Here is a 16,174-nt window from a genome sequence, read left to right on the forward strand (position 1 = left end):
GAAAGCAAATAATCTAGACTTTGTAGGCCATGAGGTCTCTGTCACAACCCCTCAACTCTGCCACTGTAGCTCCAAGCAGACACCGCAGATATGCAGCTGGGCTCCAGTAAAACCTGACTCAGCTCCACTGACATTTGAAGCTCGTATAATTTTCACCTGTCACACACTATTCTTCCTCTTCTGATTTTTTGCAGTCATTTAAAAATATGTAAAAAATATGTACATTCTTCGTTAAGAGCTATATAAAAACAAGTGGCTAAAGGACCTGGCCCCAGGACCACAGTTTGTCAACCATGTTTAATAAACCAAGATGATACCCAAAGAAGCAGCCACATACAATTGAAACTCGTCACAATAGCTGCCTGTTCATTGGTCCTCTGGGCAGAGATTTAAAGCACTATGGGACTCTTCCCTGCCTTTTGCACTAGCTTAGCAGATCTGGGTCAGATGTGGCCCCCTAAATCTCTGTGGCCTATTGATGGGTCCATCTGGCCCTCCATGGCCACTCTGCCAGCCACGGGGGCACCCCTTCCCTCCAGGGGAGTTCCTCTAGGCTGGATACCCCTGTCTGCATGGGGGAAGCCAAGTCCTTTGGGATCACTCAGCTTCTACTAAATAGCTGGGACCCCAGCCTTCATACTCACAGACTAGTACACACTGCCTCTTGGCATCAAAACCAAACCCCTGTTTTCCCTAAATTCCTGTTACCTGCAGGCTCAGAGGTACCGGACCAGCCTCCCAGAACCTCAGAGTCTCTAGGTGGATTCTTTCCTGGCTGGACCTTGGCCACACCCCTCGTTGGCCCATGGAAACTTCCACAGCCCCCCTCCTCACCCTCTCCCTGCTCTTCCCCTGCTCTGAGCCCAGGGCACCTCCCTCTCCTTGCCACTTCTGACTGATTCCACTCCCAAGCTCTGGCACACTGAGCCATCACCCTTCTGGCAAAGTCTCTTTCTCAGAAGTCTTCTCTAGCTTCTCTGAGCTTCGGAAGCCACCATACCCTCCTTACCAGCTACCTGAGTTGGACGTAGAACCTTAAGAAGGATGCACAGCATCTAGAGGCCCTGATGTTAGATGGGGAATGTCCCTAGAGACCTCAGTGCTGATAGGTAAACCCAATCCTGGTCTGCATATTTTCTGTGAATTCCTTTGTTAGGGCGTCAGCAGAAACCACTGGATAAGCCTTTATGGCTGGTGAGAAGTGCTCTATGTGGCTACCAGAGAATGGGATTTGCAAAGGACAGCAAAATTCCAAAAAGGGAAAGGGGTTTAACAAGAGTAGCTACTCAACAAATGTTTGTTGGTGGGATGAATGAATGAATGAGTGAATGAGTGAATGAAATGGGAGCTGCCCTACAGTTTAGGAATTGAAAAAATGGCACCCTGTTGTACAGTAGTTAGCCTTAAGTTCATCCCATAATATTCTCCAAAATGTTTCTCAAATTCTGCATTTGTGTTCCAAGCCAATGCATACCCTTGGTCACCATCTCCTCCTTGGCTGCCAAGTCTGACTAGACTACGGTGACCATCCAGCTCCAATTCCAAGTTCTTGGCCTCTCCAGATAGTACACACTTCAAACACTTTGTCATTCATCGTAACTTAAGCATGTCTCATTGTCAGATCACATGTCCTCTTTTTGTTTCACACCACGTGGCCCCTTGGCTCTTTACCTGTCTCTCGACCAACAATAACATTGAGCAGGGAGCCACATGGCCGCACGTATCCCTTGTAGGAGACCTACAATGCAGAGAATGAACTTAGAGCCCCCGTGGATGGCAGAGTGGCCATGGAAGGCCAACCCAAGGAGAGAGACAGGAAGGAAAATGTGCTTTGAGGCAACGATGTAAGATTCCTCCTCTGTCTGCCATCTCTCCCTGAGAACTCACGGTCCATTCATCCAGAGAGGCTGTGCTGTCCATCCACGGGGACTGGGGAGCCCCAGCAGGGCTCTGTTCAGCAAGGCAGCTGTTTCCCCTCCACCCCAGCCCCCCAGTGAAGAGGTCCCTTTGTTGCTGTGTGACTCCCGGACCACAGAGGGCTTACAGTCCTACTTGCATTCAACCCCTTCTGTTCTGCAGAGACCAGGAAAATGGGTTATTGGTGACCTGAAAAATTGGGGAATGTGCAGCCGTTGCTTTTTAACTCAAGTCCATCCCAAGTGAGGCCAATCCTAAACCTTTTAATGACTTTGAGTGACAACTGCAGTGGTTCTCAGACTTGAGCTTGCTCAGCATCCCAGGGAGGGCTTGTTAAAACACAGACCAGCACGCCCTCCCTGTAGCCAGCGTGTGTTTCTGAGTCAGCAGGTCTGGGTGGGGCCCCAGCATTTCCCTAGGTTTCCTGCACTCATGCCACCACCACCCAGTCACCCCATGTACCTCCCTGAAGGGTCGCTGGAGCTGCTCTCCATTCCTGAGCCATCTCTTATTCCCTCACCACCTGCGGCCGGGTCCACTTATTACTTTCCTATAACATTGCCCCCCTTCTCTGGGAATCCTCCTGCACCTGTTTGGAAAAGGCATCTCTTCCTTTTCCCTTCCACAGCCCCTTGTGCAAATCTTCACCACTGCCGTCATCGCTTTCCACTTTACTCAGGGATTCACTGCACATCTTCCCTGCACGCAATGCCTTGTCTAGAAGAGGCACCAGCTGCTGGCTGTTACAGTTAATGCATCCGTTCACTGAACAAGTTATGGAGCTCATGCTGTTTGTATTGGGGAGCAGGGAAAGGGGCTGGAGGAAGCACACAGAGATGAAAAAGACAGTCCCCCACCCCTGTAATAAAAGGGGAATGAGTACAGACTACATTTTAAGTGAATTTGGAGGAATCTAAAAGGAAACGTTTCAAATCATTTTTCAACTGAATTACTCAACACGTCGGAGTGACACAGTGTTCCCAGAATGCAGGATTCTGCAGTGGATGCCTTGGGCTCTCCAGGTCAACGGATGGACCCTGACATTGAGGAAAGTCCACCCGCCAGCAGTGGGGAGGGGGAGGGGAGCATGCCAGAAACAGGACCTGGTTGGTGGTTTTCTGAAGATGAGGTGCCTGTTCTAATCACTCACAGACACACTGGTGCCCTGAGCATTTGCTCATCCCTGTTTCTACCCTCCCTATAAAGAGCGGAGAACCAGCCACGGGTGGCTCACAAGCTGATTTGGCGGACACGTAAAATGCAGGCACTTGCAAACCACACAAGGAAATTGACACGGGGCTCCTGTTGTCATGGAGATCAAAAGAGACGGTTTCTTAAAGAAAGTGAGGGCTGGGGGGGATTTGGAGGCTGGAGAAAGGGCTCCTGGATGGATGTGAAAGAAAGCTGTTTAGGGAAACCACAGGAGAAAAAACAAAATCAGGGCTGGAAGGGGAGAAAGAGAGGGCCACAGACAGCAGATAAATGAGACAAATGAAAAGAAATCTGGACCATTCCTGGATGCAAAGGTGAAGGAAAGGAAGAGGAAACTTCAACATGGGAAAACAATGAATCCTCACAAGAAAAACACAACAGTGGAGAGCTAAGGCCTTCTCTTAGAATAGTAGTGCATTCAAAGGGCTTTGAGAAAAGGTAAAACCAGAACACTCACATATCAAAGTCATCTGTGAATGACAGCAACAGCCTGCATGGAAAGACACTCAGATTGTTGAATTCTTGACTATGGAGTGAAGGGAGCCCTTCTTCACTTTAGCTTGTTTTCTTTCCCCCAATCACTTACTTTCCAATGTCCTCCTCTAATATGTATTAAGAGGGCTGGTTGCCAGGAGAGGTTTGCTATAAATCTGTTGGTCGGTCTTCATTGATCCTTGTTGTAAGCATGTATGACCCACTGGCTGGATGACAAGTGCATAAACTCTGGAATCCTTGTTTTAAGCAGGAAACGAAAATGGACAACCTTGTCCAGATAAATTGGCTCTTCAGAAGCTATTTTCTTCCCTGATGGGGTCTGGGAAATGGAATGGACCCCACCCAATGCTGCCTAAATCTCTCATCTCGATAGATTGGCTGCCATGCTACGTGACAGCACGGAAGCCAGCTCTCAGCTTGAACCCACACGTCCAGGCTGGGGCACACTGCCTGAGAGCTCCCTCTGAACTGACTGACCCAGGCCTCTGATCAACAGCTGCATCCTGGGTCTGGAGTCCAGGCATCTCTTCCGTCTTTATACCCTGCCCATTAGATCTTTATTCAGTAAGATATAAATCTAAGGTCATTCTTACCCATCATTTTTTTACACCTCATAAATGCTCAGAACCATTCTCTTCTTTATCTACAATAATTTTTTTGAGAATGTCCACTGTGCTGAAGTCTTGATTTGGACAAGGCAGTGGGTCAGATTTCAAACTTTTTTTTAGGAACCCTTGTGCTCTTGGCACTTGCAGTCAAGTTCTTGGAAACCAGACATTTGATATGTTAATGGTGACCATACAGGAGATGGAAGTGGCCAGTTCTTGCTGAGCTGATGGTGGATGGGTGAGTGCCAGTGGAGACCAGAGGAAGGAGAGGACTCCTTGGATGGAGACAAAGGAGGCTCCCCAATGAGTTGGAAGTGGAGCTGGCCATGGAGTGAGTCATGTGTCGATAGTGGAAAAAGGAAGAAGTTCATTCTCTGACTGGGGCTTTCATGAGATGAGAAAGTGTAAGAGAGTTGGAATCCCCAAGCTTAATCAAGCAGTAAAAGAGAATCCTAGATGGAGAGATATCCAGGAGACATTAGTCTGGAAAGACTCCTGTAGGGCTCAAATCTTACAATAGGCACTGTTGAGATTTGGGGAGAGGGAGGGCATGATCAAAGTGGCTTCTTAGGATACTTGTCTTCTCCAGTATCTTGCAACCCAGATTCAAAATGTTTTTCAAGACCCCTACCTGATTCCTTCTTCTACGTTTCTTCCTACCTCACCATTAACTCCATTCTCTTAGGTTCATGAAAGCAAACAATTATTTTTGACCCACTTAATCAGTTGTTCTTTGAGGCTATTGAACAGCCAGAGAACAGTATCCTCAACTGCCTTCCCATCTGGATGTTCTCTCTTTGTACATCAGCCACCTGTTTCCCTTTATTCCAAGTAGGCACATGCTCCAAACAGGAATGTTTAAAGTATCGTCCAAAACAACTTTTAAAGTAAGGGGTATTAGGTACTAACTTGTCTTAGGGTGATATGAAGCCCACTGCCAGACAAATGGATTGAAGTGCTTCCACTGGTCCATACCCACTTCCCCTGCTGGCTTGTCATTCATGTAACTCAGAGAGGTCCCCAGAGTCTCTTCAAAAAAAGCTGGAACTTGCACCACAGCCCATAAATTCCCTGCACTTAGTGTACGAAATCCCTGCACTTATGGATTTTTAAAAGAGATCTGTTTTCTAATATGTCCTCAAGAATTTCTTTAACGTTAACACGTTCCTAAATTTACATCTGACTATTCAACCTACAAATGAATAGTAGAACTTAAACTTGGCCTGTTACAGTTAGAATTGTTGCTTACTTTTGTGCATGAAAACAATACTTTCTCTTCATGTGATTTGCTAGAGTTTTCTTTGATTAAAAATGTTTTGCTTAGTGTAACTTTACAAACCTAATTAGCAAGTGCTGCAAAAAGGAGAAAAGTTATCTGGGGCTCTGTGAGTGGTGGAAACTAAATACATCTCTTGGAAAAACCTGGGTTAGAATTCCAACTCTACAATGTTTTTAACCTCTTTGACCTTCAGTTTCTTCATCTGTAAAGAAGGATAATGAGACTTCTTGGGGTTGTTGTGAAGATAAATGGGGAGATATATATCTCACCTATTACACTGATTGGGAAAAGCAAGTGCTCAACAGGTGAAGGTGATGGAGGTGGTGGAGGTGCTGGAGGGATAGTAGTAACTGGTGGCAGTGATTTTGTCCCTGAGTTAGTGTTGGAGGTGATGGTGGTAACAGTGATACTTAGGGTAATGTTAGTGTCAGTGGTGATGGTGGTGGATGTATTGGAGGTATGGCAGTGATTTACTGATGAAGGAGGTGATAAGGATGGTGGTAAAGGTGGGAGAGATGGCTGTGGCATTGGGTAATGGTGGTGGTGGTGATGCTGGTGATGATGCTGGTGATGGAGGTGATGGTGATGATGGTGATGATGCTGGTGATGGAGGTGATGGCAGTGATGAAGGTGGTGATGATGCAGGTGATGGAGGTGGTGGCAGTGATGTACAGTGATGGCTGTCTTGGGGGCATGAGGTAGTGGAGGTGGTAAGGGGGGGTGGTGTGCATGTAGGTAGTGGGGATGGTGATGGTGATGGTGATGGTGAAGATGTGGTGGTAGAGGTGGTGAGTATTGATTGGTGGTGTTCACTGTGGTCGTGGTGAAGGAAGCTACTGTTGTAACTGAATTAGACAGAGAAATAACTGAGAGATGATTTCAGCACACTAACGTTTATGAAAACAGCTTTATTGAGATGAAATTAACATACCATCACATTTTCTGTTTTAAGTGTACGATTCCATGTTTTTTTGTATGTTTACAGAGATGTGCAGCCATCACCAGAATCTAATTTTAGAAAATTTTCATCACTCACAACAAAGCCCATACCCATTAGTAGTCACTCCCCATTTCTCCCGCAACACAATCCTTTTCAGATGGTTTTCAAAACCTCTGGGGGCCCGCATGCTGTGGAATCAAAAGTGCATATTTCATTTGTAAGAAAAATCCATCGCTTCTTTCTCAGGTGCAACAATTCATTCTGCATGATAACTAGCGATTGTATTAGAGCCCTGGAAAGAAATGTGTGAAACCACTGCTACCTTCAAATAACTCACCACTCTATTCATACATACCTCTTCAAAATCAGAATATTAAGGGCTTCCCTGGTGGCGCAGTGGTTGAGAATTTGCCTGCCAATGCAGGGGACACGGGTTCGAGCCCTGGTCTGGGAGGATCCCACGTGCCACAGAGCAACTAGGCCCATGAGCCACAATTACTGAGCCTGCGCATCTGGAGCCTGAGCTCCACTACAAGAGAGGCTGCGATATTGAGAGGCCCGTGCACCACGATGAAGAGTGGTCCCCACTTGCCACAACTAGAGAAAGCCCTCTCACAGAAATGCAGACCAAACACACCCATAAAATAAAATAAATAAATAAATAAATAAAAATAATCAGAATATTAAGAAAACTGGAAGAGAGCTCTCTTCTTTGTTCATTGTGATAAACACAGTCCCTTGCATTACCATATTGGATTTCACATCTAAAAGAATAATAACAAAAAATCCTATCTCATTAACAGTCAACTGAAACACAACCTTTTTGAAATAAGATACCCAATAAGTCCCACTTCTGGGACTTCAGTCCAATAAACAAACTTAAAAACAGATGCACTGTATCACAGAGGTTCACGTGCGGTAAGAAATAAGTTACAAAACAATATCCCGAACAAAATTGTTGGAAAAATGATTCAACAAAACATGGAATATGATTTTTAAAAACTGGAAGTAAACATGAAAGTATGATCATAATAGCATATTAAATAAAAATAATCAGTCACTAAATTATAGAGTATGAAGACCATGTGAAAACCAAAAACAAACTTCAATTTCACTTAGAGAAAAAAATATCAGAATTTGAATAATGATTACATAGGAATGGTGGCTGTATACTTTTATCATTACAAGAAAAACACTAAAATAATTTTCTGCAAAATATTTTGCAGAAGAATCTAATAAACAAAAATAACCTTCGTGTCACTCCAGAATTAGCAGGACTAAAATTTAGTTCTAAGAAAAATGTAAAGAATGTTTTATTTCTTTTGTACAAAATATTTAAACTGAACAGAACAAAAACCGCTGTGTTGCCTATCCTATTTAAGCAGTTAGAATGTGTTTTCACCCTCAGAAAGTGAAAAAAGGAAGATTTCTCCACCCACCTATCTGTGCAACCAAATCACGGGCATGATTAATTCCCCCAAACCCAGGAAGGGAAATGTCAGCCAGCAGGTCCCTCTGCTTGTAGAAGATTCAGCTAAATTGGGTGCTGTGAGTGAACATTTTCTCGTGGGCATTTGCCTCCACTCCCTACACCCCCCTACCTGATCAGACTCCATAGCTCCTCTCCTGGGATCCTGACTTGGCATCTCAGGGAGACTTAAATCGTCACAGGGAGCCTGTTGAAAAATTAGAGTATTTTTTAAATTTAAAAAGTCCTTTATATTTGGGTGACCATATTAAACATTAAAAAACTTTGTGAAATAGGAGAAATATCTTTGTTTTATATTTGACTTATCCATGGCTTTTGGAGGGAAATTGCTTTTGCTAATTAATCAAATGATACAAATGCAATTCAGTGGTTTAGGTAAAACAAATTCCAGGTAATGGAATTCTCAAAATCTGAAATCTTTGGATCCAATTTTAAATCAGAGTGAAACGTTGTAGTTCACCAATGCAAAAGCAGGAGCGCATAGACACTTGCTTATAATAAGAAAAGGGTGTGCTTTTGTGTCAACGTGTGACTGCCAACTTGACTGCAGAAGTAATGGTTTCCAGGCTGTTTCTTTGATACCTATTAGCACCATGTAAATGCCTGAAATCAGATGAGTTGTTGAGAAAGGCAGTGGGATCCAAGAAAAGCATAAATGAGGAAACTCGTCTGAAAAAAGAAATGTGATTTTACTGCCCTTGTGTAACTCAGACAAACACCCAAAGACAGCTGGCGACATTCATGTCGTGGGGGGCTGGCATGGTAGGCAATCCACAAGCATCTGCTGAATTCGTTCATGGCGCTGTCTGCTCCCGACTTTCTTCTGCCTTCTTCCTGCTGGTGGTCCAGCCTCACCCCACCCCCATCCTGGGCAGATCCTCTCTGTCTGCCATTCCTCACCCCTGGGCATTCAGCAGCCCCGCCCCAATCCATTCCAGCTGCTCTCTCTCTCCCACCCCACACCCTCCCTCCCCTTCCGGAGCCTTGGCCATCCCTCCAGCCCCGCCTGCGGTCAGCATCTTCTGACTGCTTCAGACACGCTCACTTTGCCACTTTCGAGAAGCCCGCTGGCCTTCACCGTCCAGTACCACACACCTGAACGCTTCAGATGTTTCTGCAGTTTCCTGAGTGCGTATTTCCTCTCTCCAATGGGATTGTAAGCACTTTCAGAAAGCTTTTCAGAGCCCCAAGAGACCTTAATCCACGGTTTGTACTGAAATACACATGTACACATACACATGCACATACATACACATATCTGCTCACACGTATGCACACACAGACATAATACAAATACACATGCTCACACACACACACACACACACACACACACACACATAGCTGTTGGTTGCCTGAAAGCCTACCACACCTTTATTACTTTAGAGCATCACTTTGATGTTGTTCTTAAAATATACTTGAAAAAAGTCTGGATTCTTAAAAAGTCCAACGTGTCAGTGAAAATTGTTCTGTTTCTGACTCGTAACTCTAGCCTCACCTTGCCCAGCTTAAATCACCATAAAATGATCCCCGAATGACTCAGGCCTTAATGAAAGAGGTTTGCCCTCCTGCCAGGGGTGGAATCCCCTTCACATCCAGCTTTCGACGTGGAAACACCTTTTTTCTGGAACATTCCATTAGAGTATAAGCTCCATGAGGGCAGGGACCTTTTTTTAAAAAATCACTTCTGTTCCCCAGTGCCTGGAACAATGTGGCAGAGTTCTGTAGATTTTGCTGGATGAAAACACGAACATCAGACTCCCCAGGTGATGGTTGGCGTAGGCAGAGGTACCACAGACACAATCCATCTTTCAAAACTTCCCCACCACTTAGAGAAGTCGGCTGTCCTGGCAGCATGATGGGGAGGGGCTGAGAGCACAGGCTCTGTGGTGGATTCCCCTCCCGTCCCTCATGTCTGACCTCCTGTGTCCATGAAGGTCTTGGTGGTGCTATGTCCTGGGGCTGCAGTGAGGCTTGGGCTCATTCGCGCAGGTAAAGGCAGAGCACGTGGCCACGAGCAGCCTCTAGGTATGAGCTTGCTGCTACTATTACTATTACTGTTGCCACACCTGTTACGATTATTTCCACACTTATTCGATTTCATTTCTATTTGCCTAAGAGGAGGGCAGGTGCCGGTTTTCCTCTTGTCACACCTCGAGTATTCTTTTTTATTTGATTGTTTAGCTACTCACATTTTACTTGGTAACTTTGCAACATCCAAATTATTCATGGAGTATAATCCGTAGCTTGGCCATAGGTATACAGTAGGATTAACCGGCTTTCGAACAGGTTTAAAGCATCCGAAAATAGCATTGTTTTTTACCAAGTCACAAACAGTGTTCTTTAGTGATTCTTCTGTTTCCTGTTTAGGCTCCCAAGAAACATCTGCAAAATGGGATTATCCGTGGCTACCAAATAGGTTACCGCGAGTACAGCACTGGGGGCAACTTCCAGTTCAACATCATCAGTATCGACACCACGGGGGACAGTGAGATTTACACCCTCAGCAACCTAAACAAGTTCACCCAGTACGGCCTGGTGGTGCAGGCCTGCAACCGGGCCGGGACGGGGCCTTCTTCTCAGGAAGTCATCACCACCACCCTCGAGGATGGTAGGTTCCAGCCGCTGCTCTGGGTCCCCAGAGCGTGGCCGCCTTCGGGCTTTGCAGTGACAATGGCATCCAGGCCGGCAGGGACTGGGGGTTCCGGTGGGGAAGCTGCCCTGATTAACTCGTGGACTGCCTTGGTTCGGTGCCCTTGACAGACCTTGACTGCAAAGCCAAATCCATCCCTTTTTCAGCACCCTTCTCCATCAAGCCCAAGAGGTGGGCTTTTCCCGCGTGAAACCACAGCTCTCCCTATGACTGCAGCAGTCTGGCCAGAATGTAGAACTCTGATTTTCTAAGAATTTCTCACAAATCAATGTAAAGGAGGATTTTTTCTTTTTCTTTTTCTTTTTCTTTCTCTTTCTTTCTTTCTTTCTTTCTTTCTTTCTTTCTTTCTTTCTTTCTTTCTTCCTTCCTCCCTTCCTCTCTTTCTTTCTCTCTCTTTTTCTCTTTCTCTCTCTTTCTCTTTCTTTCTTTCTTTCTTTCCTTCTTTTCTTTCTCTCTTTCTCTCTTTCTTTTTCTTTTTTTGATTGCTTTTTATTTTCAAGCATTCTGAGACCAGAGAACAGGAATGAGCAAGCTTCCTTGGAGCAAATCTCACGGTGACTGAGCGCCCCCTAGTGGCCATAAGGAATTAATGTACCCTCCCACCTTGACCACCTAAGAGCTCACATTTTCCAGCATTGCTTGAAAAGAGAGAGAGCCCTAGTGTCCAGAAGCACCATCTTTTAGATGCAGAGGTCAGATATAGGGTTAGCTGTAGGAGTAGGTGATAGATTCTTCCAGCAGCAAGCTTGTGCGGCAGTTGCCTCTCATGCCACTGGGTCATAGGTTTGAGAACACACATGGTGACTTACATCTATAATTTCTGACCGTTTTCACAGGGAGAGAAGTCTTAGACAGCTAGAAACCAGAAGTCCAGGATTTTCTTTCCATCTTCATAGTCTTTGCAGGCGTGGTTAGATAGGCCTTTGGGTTTTCACTTTGATGTTCATCTTTCACTGATGTTTGCAGTTCAGTCACTGTTTTGCCCCCTCTCCCAGCCACGACATTTAAGGTTTGCATAAACCCACTTGGAAAATACTTCAAATATCCTTCTAGCCTGTATCCTAGTCCAGTTTCGCTCTTTCCTCTGACGAATGGTGTAGTATTGAAAGGGGTCCTGCTGGGGATGGGACAGTGAATACGGTGACGTGTCTGCTTTTTGGCACTTTCAATAGTGAGGCTTTCAATTTACATGCCAGGTATTACTCAGTATGAGGAGATGTACTGTATAAAGTACATATAACTTACAACAGTAACTTGCAAGGGTAATGGGAAAATAAGCCAGACCAGCAATGGTGTTTTACTCATGCAATAGGATCAGAAGTGTTCTCAACTCCATAAGCCTGGGGCTTAAAAGTGAAGCAGTTATTCTGGAAAGAGAGATAGTGGAAGTCATATGAAGTCATTGCATTTTACTGAGTTATCATAATATTTGTATAGAGAAATGGTACTCATTTTTTTCCTTAATTTGGGGGATTGAGTGCATTTTTTTCTTTTCCTGTACTTTGAAATATTAAGCTAATGTTGCTTATTCAATATTGCTTTGCTAATTAAACCACCCACAGTTATTACAGATTCTACTTATCTAATTTCAGTGCCCAGTTACCCCCCCGAAAATGTCCAAGCCATAGCAACATCACCAGAAAGCATATCAATATCCTGGTCCACACTTCCCAAGGAAGCCTTGAATGGAATTCTCCAGGGGTTCAGAGTCATTTACTGGGCGAACCTCATGGACGGAGGTAAGGGGATTAAACTAGAACTTTGAGTTTGCCCCAGAGGATGCGCAATGGAATTTGCAGACCCCCTCCTCCTACCGTGGGATTCAGCACAGGGTGGGCAGTTCTTTATCGATGGGTACTTTTCTCCTTTCCCCACGTCTTTCTGTTATCTCATATCTGACATTTTAACAGGTGTGCACAGCTGTTTAAATCATATACCTTCAAAAAACAATTTGAAGGATAGGAGGGGGTGGCACTTGGGGAATCTAGGAATAGATGTGTTTTCCTAATTATGAGTATCTATGTCAAGCCTCTGCAGGCAGCACCAAAACCTTGATCTGTATCTAGAAAGTTCTGCGTGATGTGTATCCTAAAAGGCTGACTTCCTCCTATTCCCTGATAGGACTCAGCAGGGAAAATTCTTAAGCTCCTGTAGTTGAACTAGAAGGGGTTCAGGAAGAATGCCAGAGCCAGAACACCTTGGGAGGAGTATTATTGTTCCCATGAGGAGCACTTTCATCCCAAACCCTCCATTTTTGTCCCCTCCTTTTTCTTTTTTCCTCCTTGTATTCCCTCTCTTCCTTCTTTTTCTTTTTTTTTTTTTTTTTTTTTTTTGCAGTACGTGGGCCTCTCACTGCTGTGGCCTCTCCCGTTGCGGAGCACAGGCTCCAGAGGTGCAGGCTCAGCGGCCGTGGCTCACGGGCCCAGCCGCTCCGCACCACGCGGGATATTCCCGGACTGGGGCACGAACCCGTGTCTCCTGCGTTGGCAGGCGGACTCTCAAACACTGCGCCACCAGGGAAACGCCCCTCCCTTCCTTCTTGTTTCTTTGTGATTATTTTTTTTTCTTTCAAGTTGTAAGACAAAATTCTCCAGTTTGGAGGCAAGACTTGGCACGAGAGAGGGTCAGCTCAGGGAGTGGTGAGATTGGGGCTCCAAGTGTCTTGAGCAGAACAGAGGCCTGGTGTCACCGAGCCAGGCTGAGCCCCGCTCCAGGAGCACGACAGGCCCACCCTGATCTACAGCCCCTAACAGGAAAGGCTCTGCTCTCTGCTTGTGGCCCAGGACTTGGGTGGCCCACACCTGCACCCTCCCCCGGTCCCCATATCCAACCCTCAGAGGTGCCTCCCCTCTGGTTTGGGGCTTCCTGCAGCTCTTCTGACTGTGGGTCCTCTGAGTCTGGGCAAACACAGAGGCCCCCAGGGCATTTCCCACCTTTGCTCAGGACCACCTGGGTCTGCTCTGCCTACCCGGTCGCTTTCCCCACCCAGGTAATCAGAACACGCTGGGCCTCAGAGGCTGCAGGGGTTCCACTGTTGGTACCAGAATAAAGGAAGGAAGACACATTAGCAAAGGCAGCTTAATTTGCTAAGTAAATAGCAGAGTTCCAGGCTTAGCTGTTTACATCTGCAGCCAGACTTGTGTCTCAGAGGTGAGGACCAGATCTGTTTCCCTTGATGTCGAGGTAGCGCTTTTCATAGTGCCAGCAGTGGGAGACATTCTTTTTTTTTTTTTTTTTTTTTTTTTGCGATATGCGGGCCTCTCACTGTTGTGGCCTCTCCCGTTGTGGAGCACAGGCTCCGGACGTGTAGGCTCAGCGGCCATGGCTCACGGGCCCAGCCGCTCCGCGGCATGTGGGATCTTCCCGGACCGGGGCATGAACCCGTGCCCCCTGCATCGGCAGGCGGACTCTCAACCACTGCGCCACCAGGGAAGCCCTTTTTATTTTGGTGGTGGGGGGGAGACATTCTGATTCACCTTCTGGGCCCCCCCGAAGCAGACGTGTTACCTGAGCAGCTACTCTGTGCTGAACTCCTGCTTGGAGCTGAGGATGCAGCATCTGCCCCGATGGATGCTCTAGCCTAGTGAGAGTGGGGATATGTGATGCGTACAGAACCTCCAGCCCAGTAAGGCACAGCCAGCCCCACGGAGGGACAGAGTTAAACAGATGATTCACTTCACCTCCTCCCTGCAAACAGAGCTTTAAAATTCCCATAGAAGTAAAATACAGAGCAACGAAAACTTTCAAAGTATCTACTTTACTGACACAATACAGTGATAGATCGTTGCATATACTTCTTCTGGTTTCTAGTCCTCATCTTGAATAAGATGAAATTAAACACCCTAACATACTCACCTAAAGGCGGTGTTACACTAAAATCGTTCCTTTTTTGTTCTTGTTGGAAACCGTTCCATAATCCGGTGGGTACTGTTCATCACATTTTCACATTTTACTCATCTGTGCTAATAATGCCTATAAGCACCTTAGTTCTACGATGGATGATATGGTTGATATTGTCAGTCACCTTTACGCTTTAAAACTTTAAAAACTTGAACATTTAAAAACATAAAAGTCTTTAAATAAAGAATGCTTGGAAATGCATACAGTTTCTAAAGATACTTTTACTCACTGTATGAAGCTCAAGGTGATGTACTTAATGCCCAATGTAGTAGTACTACACTTAATCTCCAAAAGATGAGAAAGAAACCCTCAGAAACCTGCTGTGAACAGTCATTCTTGACCGGCTACCTCTGAGAAGTGACATTTATGCATTCGCAGGGAATTTCATGGAATTACTGGATTCTTCTGCACAAGCTCTTAGATTGCAGCCCTGAGGTTCCCACAGACACACAACACATAGTGATCATGGAAAGAACTATACCTGCTAAGCTTGAGAATACACCACACATACATACACATACACTCACTCGTGCAGGCCAAGAGAGAAAGAGATTGTTACTACTGCTGTGATTAGCAATTGCCCCAAATACTTTTAAAAATATGCATTAAAAAGAATTTTGTTATTGTTAATATGACCAGATAAAACTGGTTAATATATTTGATAGGACAGGTTAAATGTACAATAGGTCGGTGAAATTTCTGAGTATTTTATAATCTGAAAGTCAAAGAATTTTTAAGACCTGACAGAAGCAGTTAGTCTAAGATTGCTAGGAAAATGGCACACTTTGAAAATGCACTATTTCCATCGGAATTGGAGCTGCTTTTCATCCCTCTGTGTTTCTTCAAGACAAAAATGACAGATTCTGAATCAAAGCAACGTTTAAGTGCCAACCAAGACTTTAGCTACAATGTTGGCAGGTTCAGGAGGTGCTTGGGAAAAGTGATTTCCACACCTATTTTGATTTCTTCCTTAGACCCTTTAAGAATGAAGAAGGGTGTAAATAAATAACATAAAACTATTTTGTTTTAAAATATAAAGTTTTTCTTAAAAAACCTTTTTGTACTATAAATGGTATGATTTCTGAATTTATTTTCTATATTAATTTCATATTATTTTACTCATGATTTCAACTGACCACTATTTTTTACTTTCCATATATTTTTAAAAATTTATTTTATTGAAATATAGTTGATTTACAATGTTGTGCTAATTTCTACTGTACTGTCCCATATATATATACATACATATATATATTTAAATGACTCCACTGGGGCCGTGAAAAGTAGGTGATAGAAACCGGGTTTAAGCCATAAAAAAAGAAAAGGAGCTTGAAAGAACGACAAATGAAGCACGCTGTTTTGAATTTGGCTTTTTTCATAATTTTGCTTTTTACTTCCTCTACATTGATGGGTCAGGGACATACCCTCCCAGCAGAGAGAATGAGGTGCTTTTGTGGTCGATTCTGGGGCACAGGTAGTTTTTAAAAATCCTTGGGGGGTTAATTTTGAACAGGGGTTGGACTGCATTCATATTCATGGTTCGTGATAAATTAATTCATCCAAATAATATGAACTCCAATATGAGTCAATATCCAAATACCAATTCTAATTAGTATGGTAATTCATAAGCGGGTGCAATTCTTTTGGGTCAAGTGTTGCTTTCTTTAAACAGATCAGGGTGTCC

General features: G+C 44.7%; 1 protein-coding gene across 2 annotated transcripts in view; it reads left to right on the top strand.

Moving 5' to 3' along the window:
• The window catches only part of DSCAM (DS cell adhesion molecule), a gene marked incomplete at both ends in the record, with an annotated part of 733,770 nt that overhangs the window by 620,003 nt on the left and 97,593 nt on the right, over nucleotides 1-16,174 (top strand). For both annotated transcript variants that reach the window (XM_081235410.1, XM_081235409.1), the window contains 2 exons: nucleotides 10,308-10,548; nucleotides 12,183-12,329. In XM_081235410.1, the coding sequence (XP_081091536.1) occupies nucleotides 10,308-10,548; nucleotides 12,183-12,329 (388 nt within the window). The remainder of the gene's footprint in view (nucleotides 1-10,307; nucleotides 10,549-12,182; nucleotides 12,330-16,174) is intronic.

This window comes from Mesoplodon bidens (genome assembly GCF_964165515.1).
Source record: "Mesoplodon bidens genome assembly, chromosome: 5".
Taxonomy (NCBI): Eukaryota; Metazoa; Chordata; class Mammalia; order Artiodactyla; family Ziphiidae; genus Mesoplodon; species Mesoplodon bidens.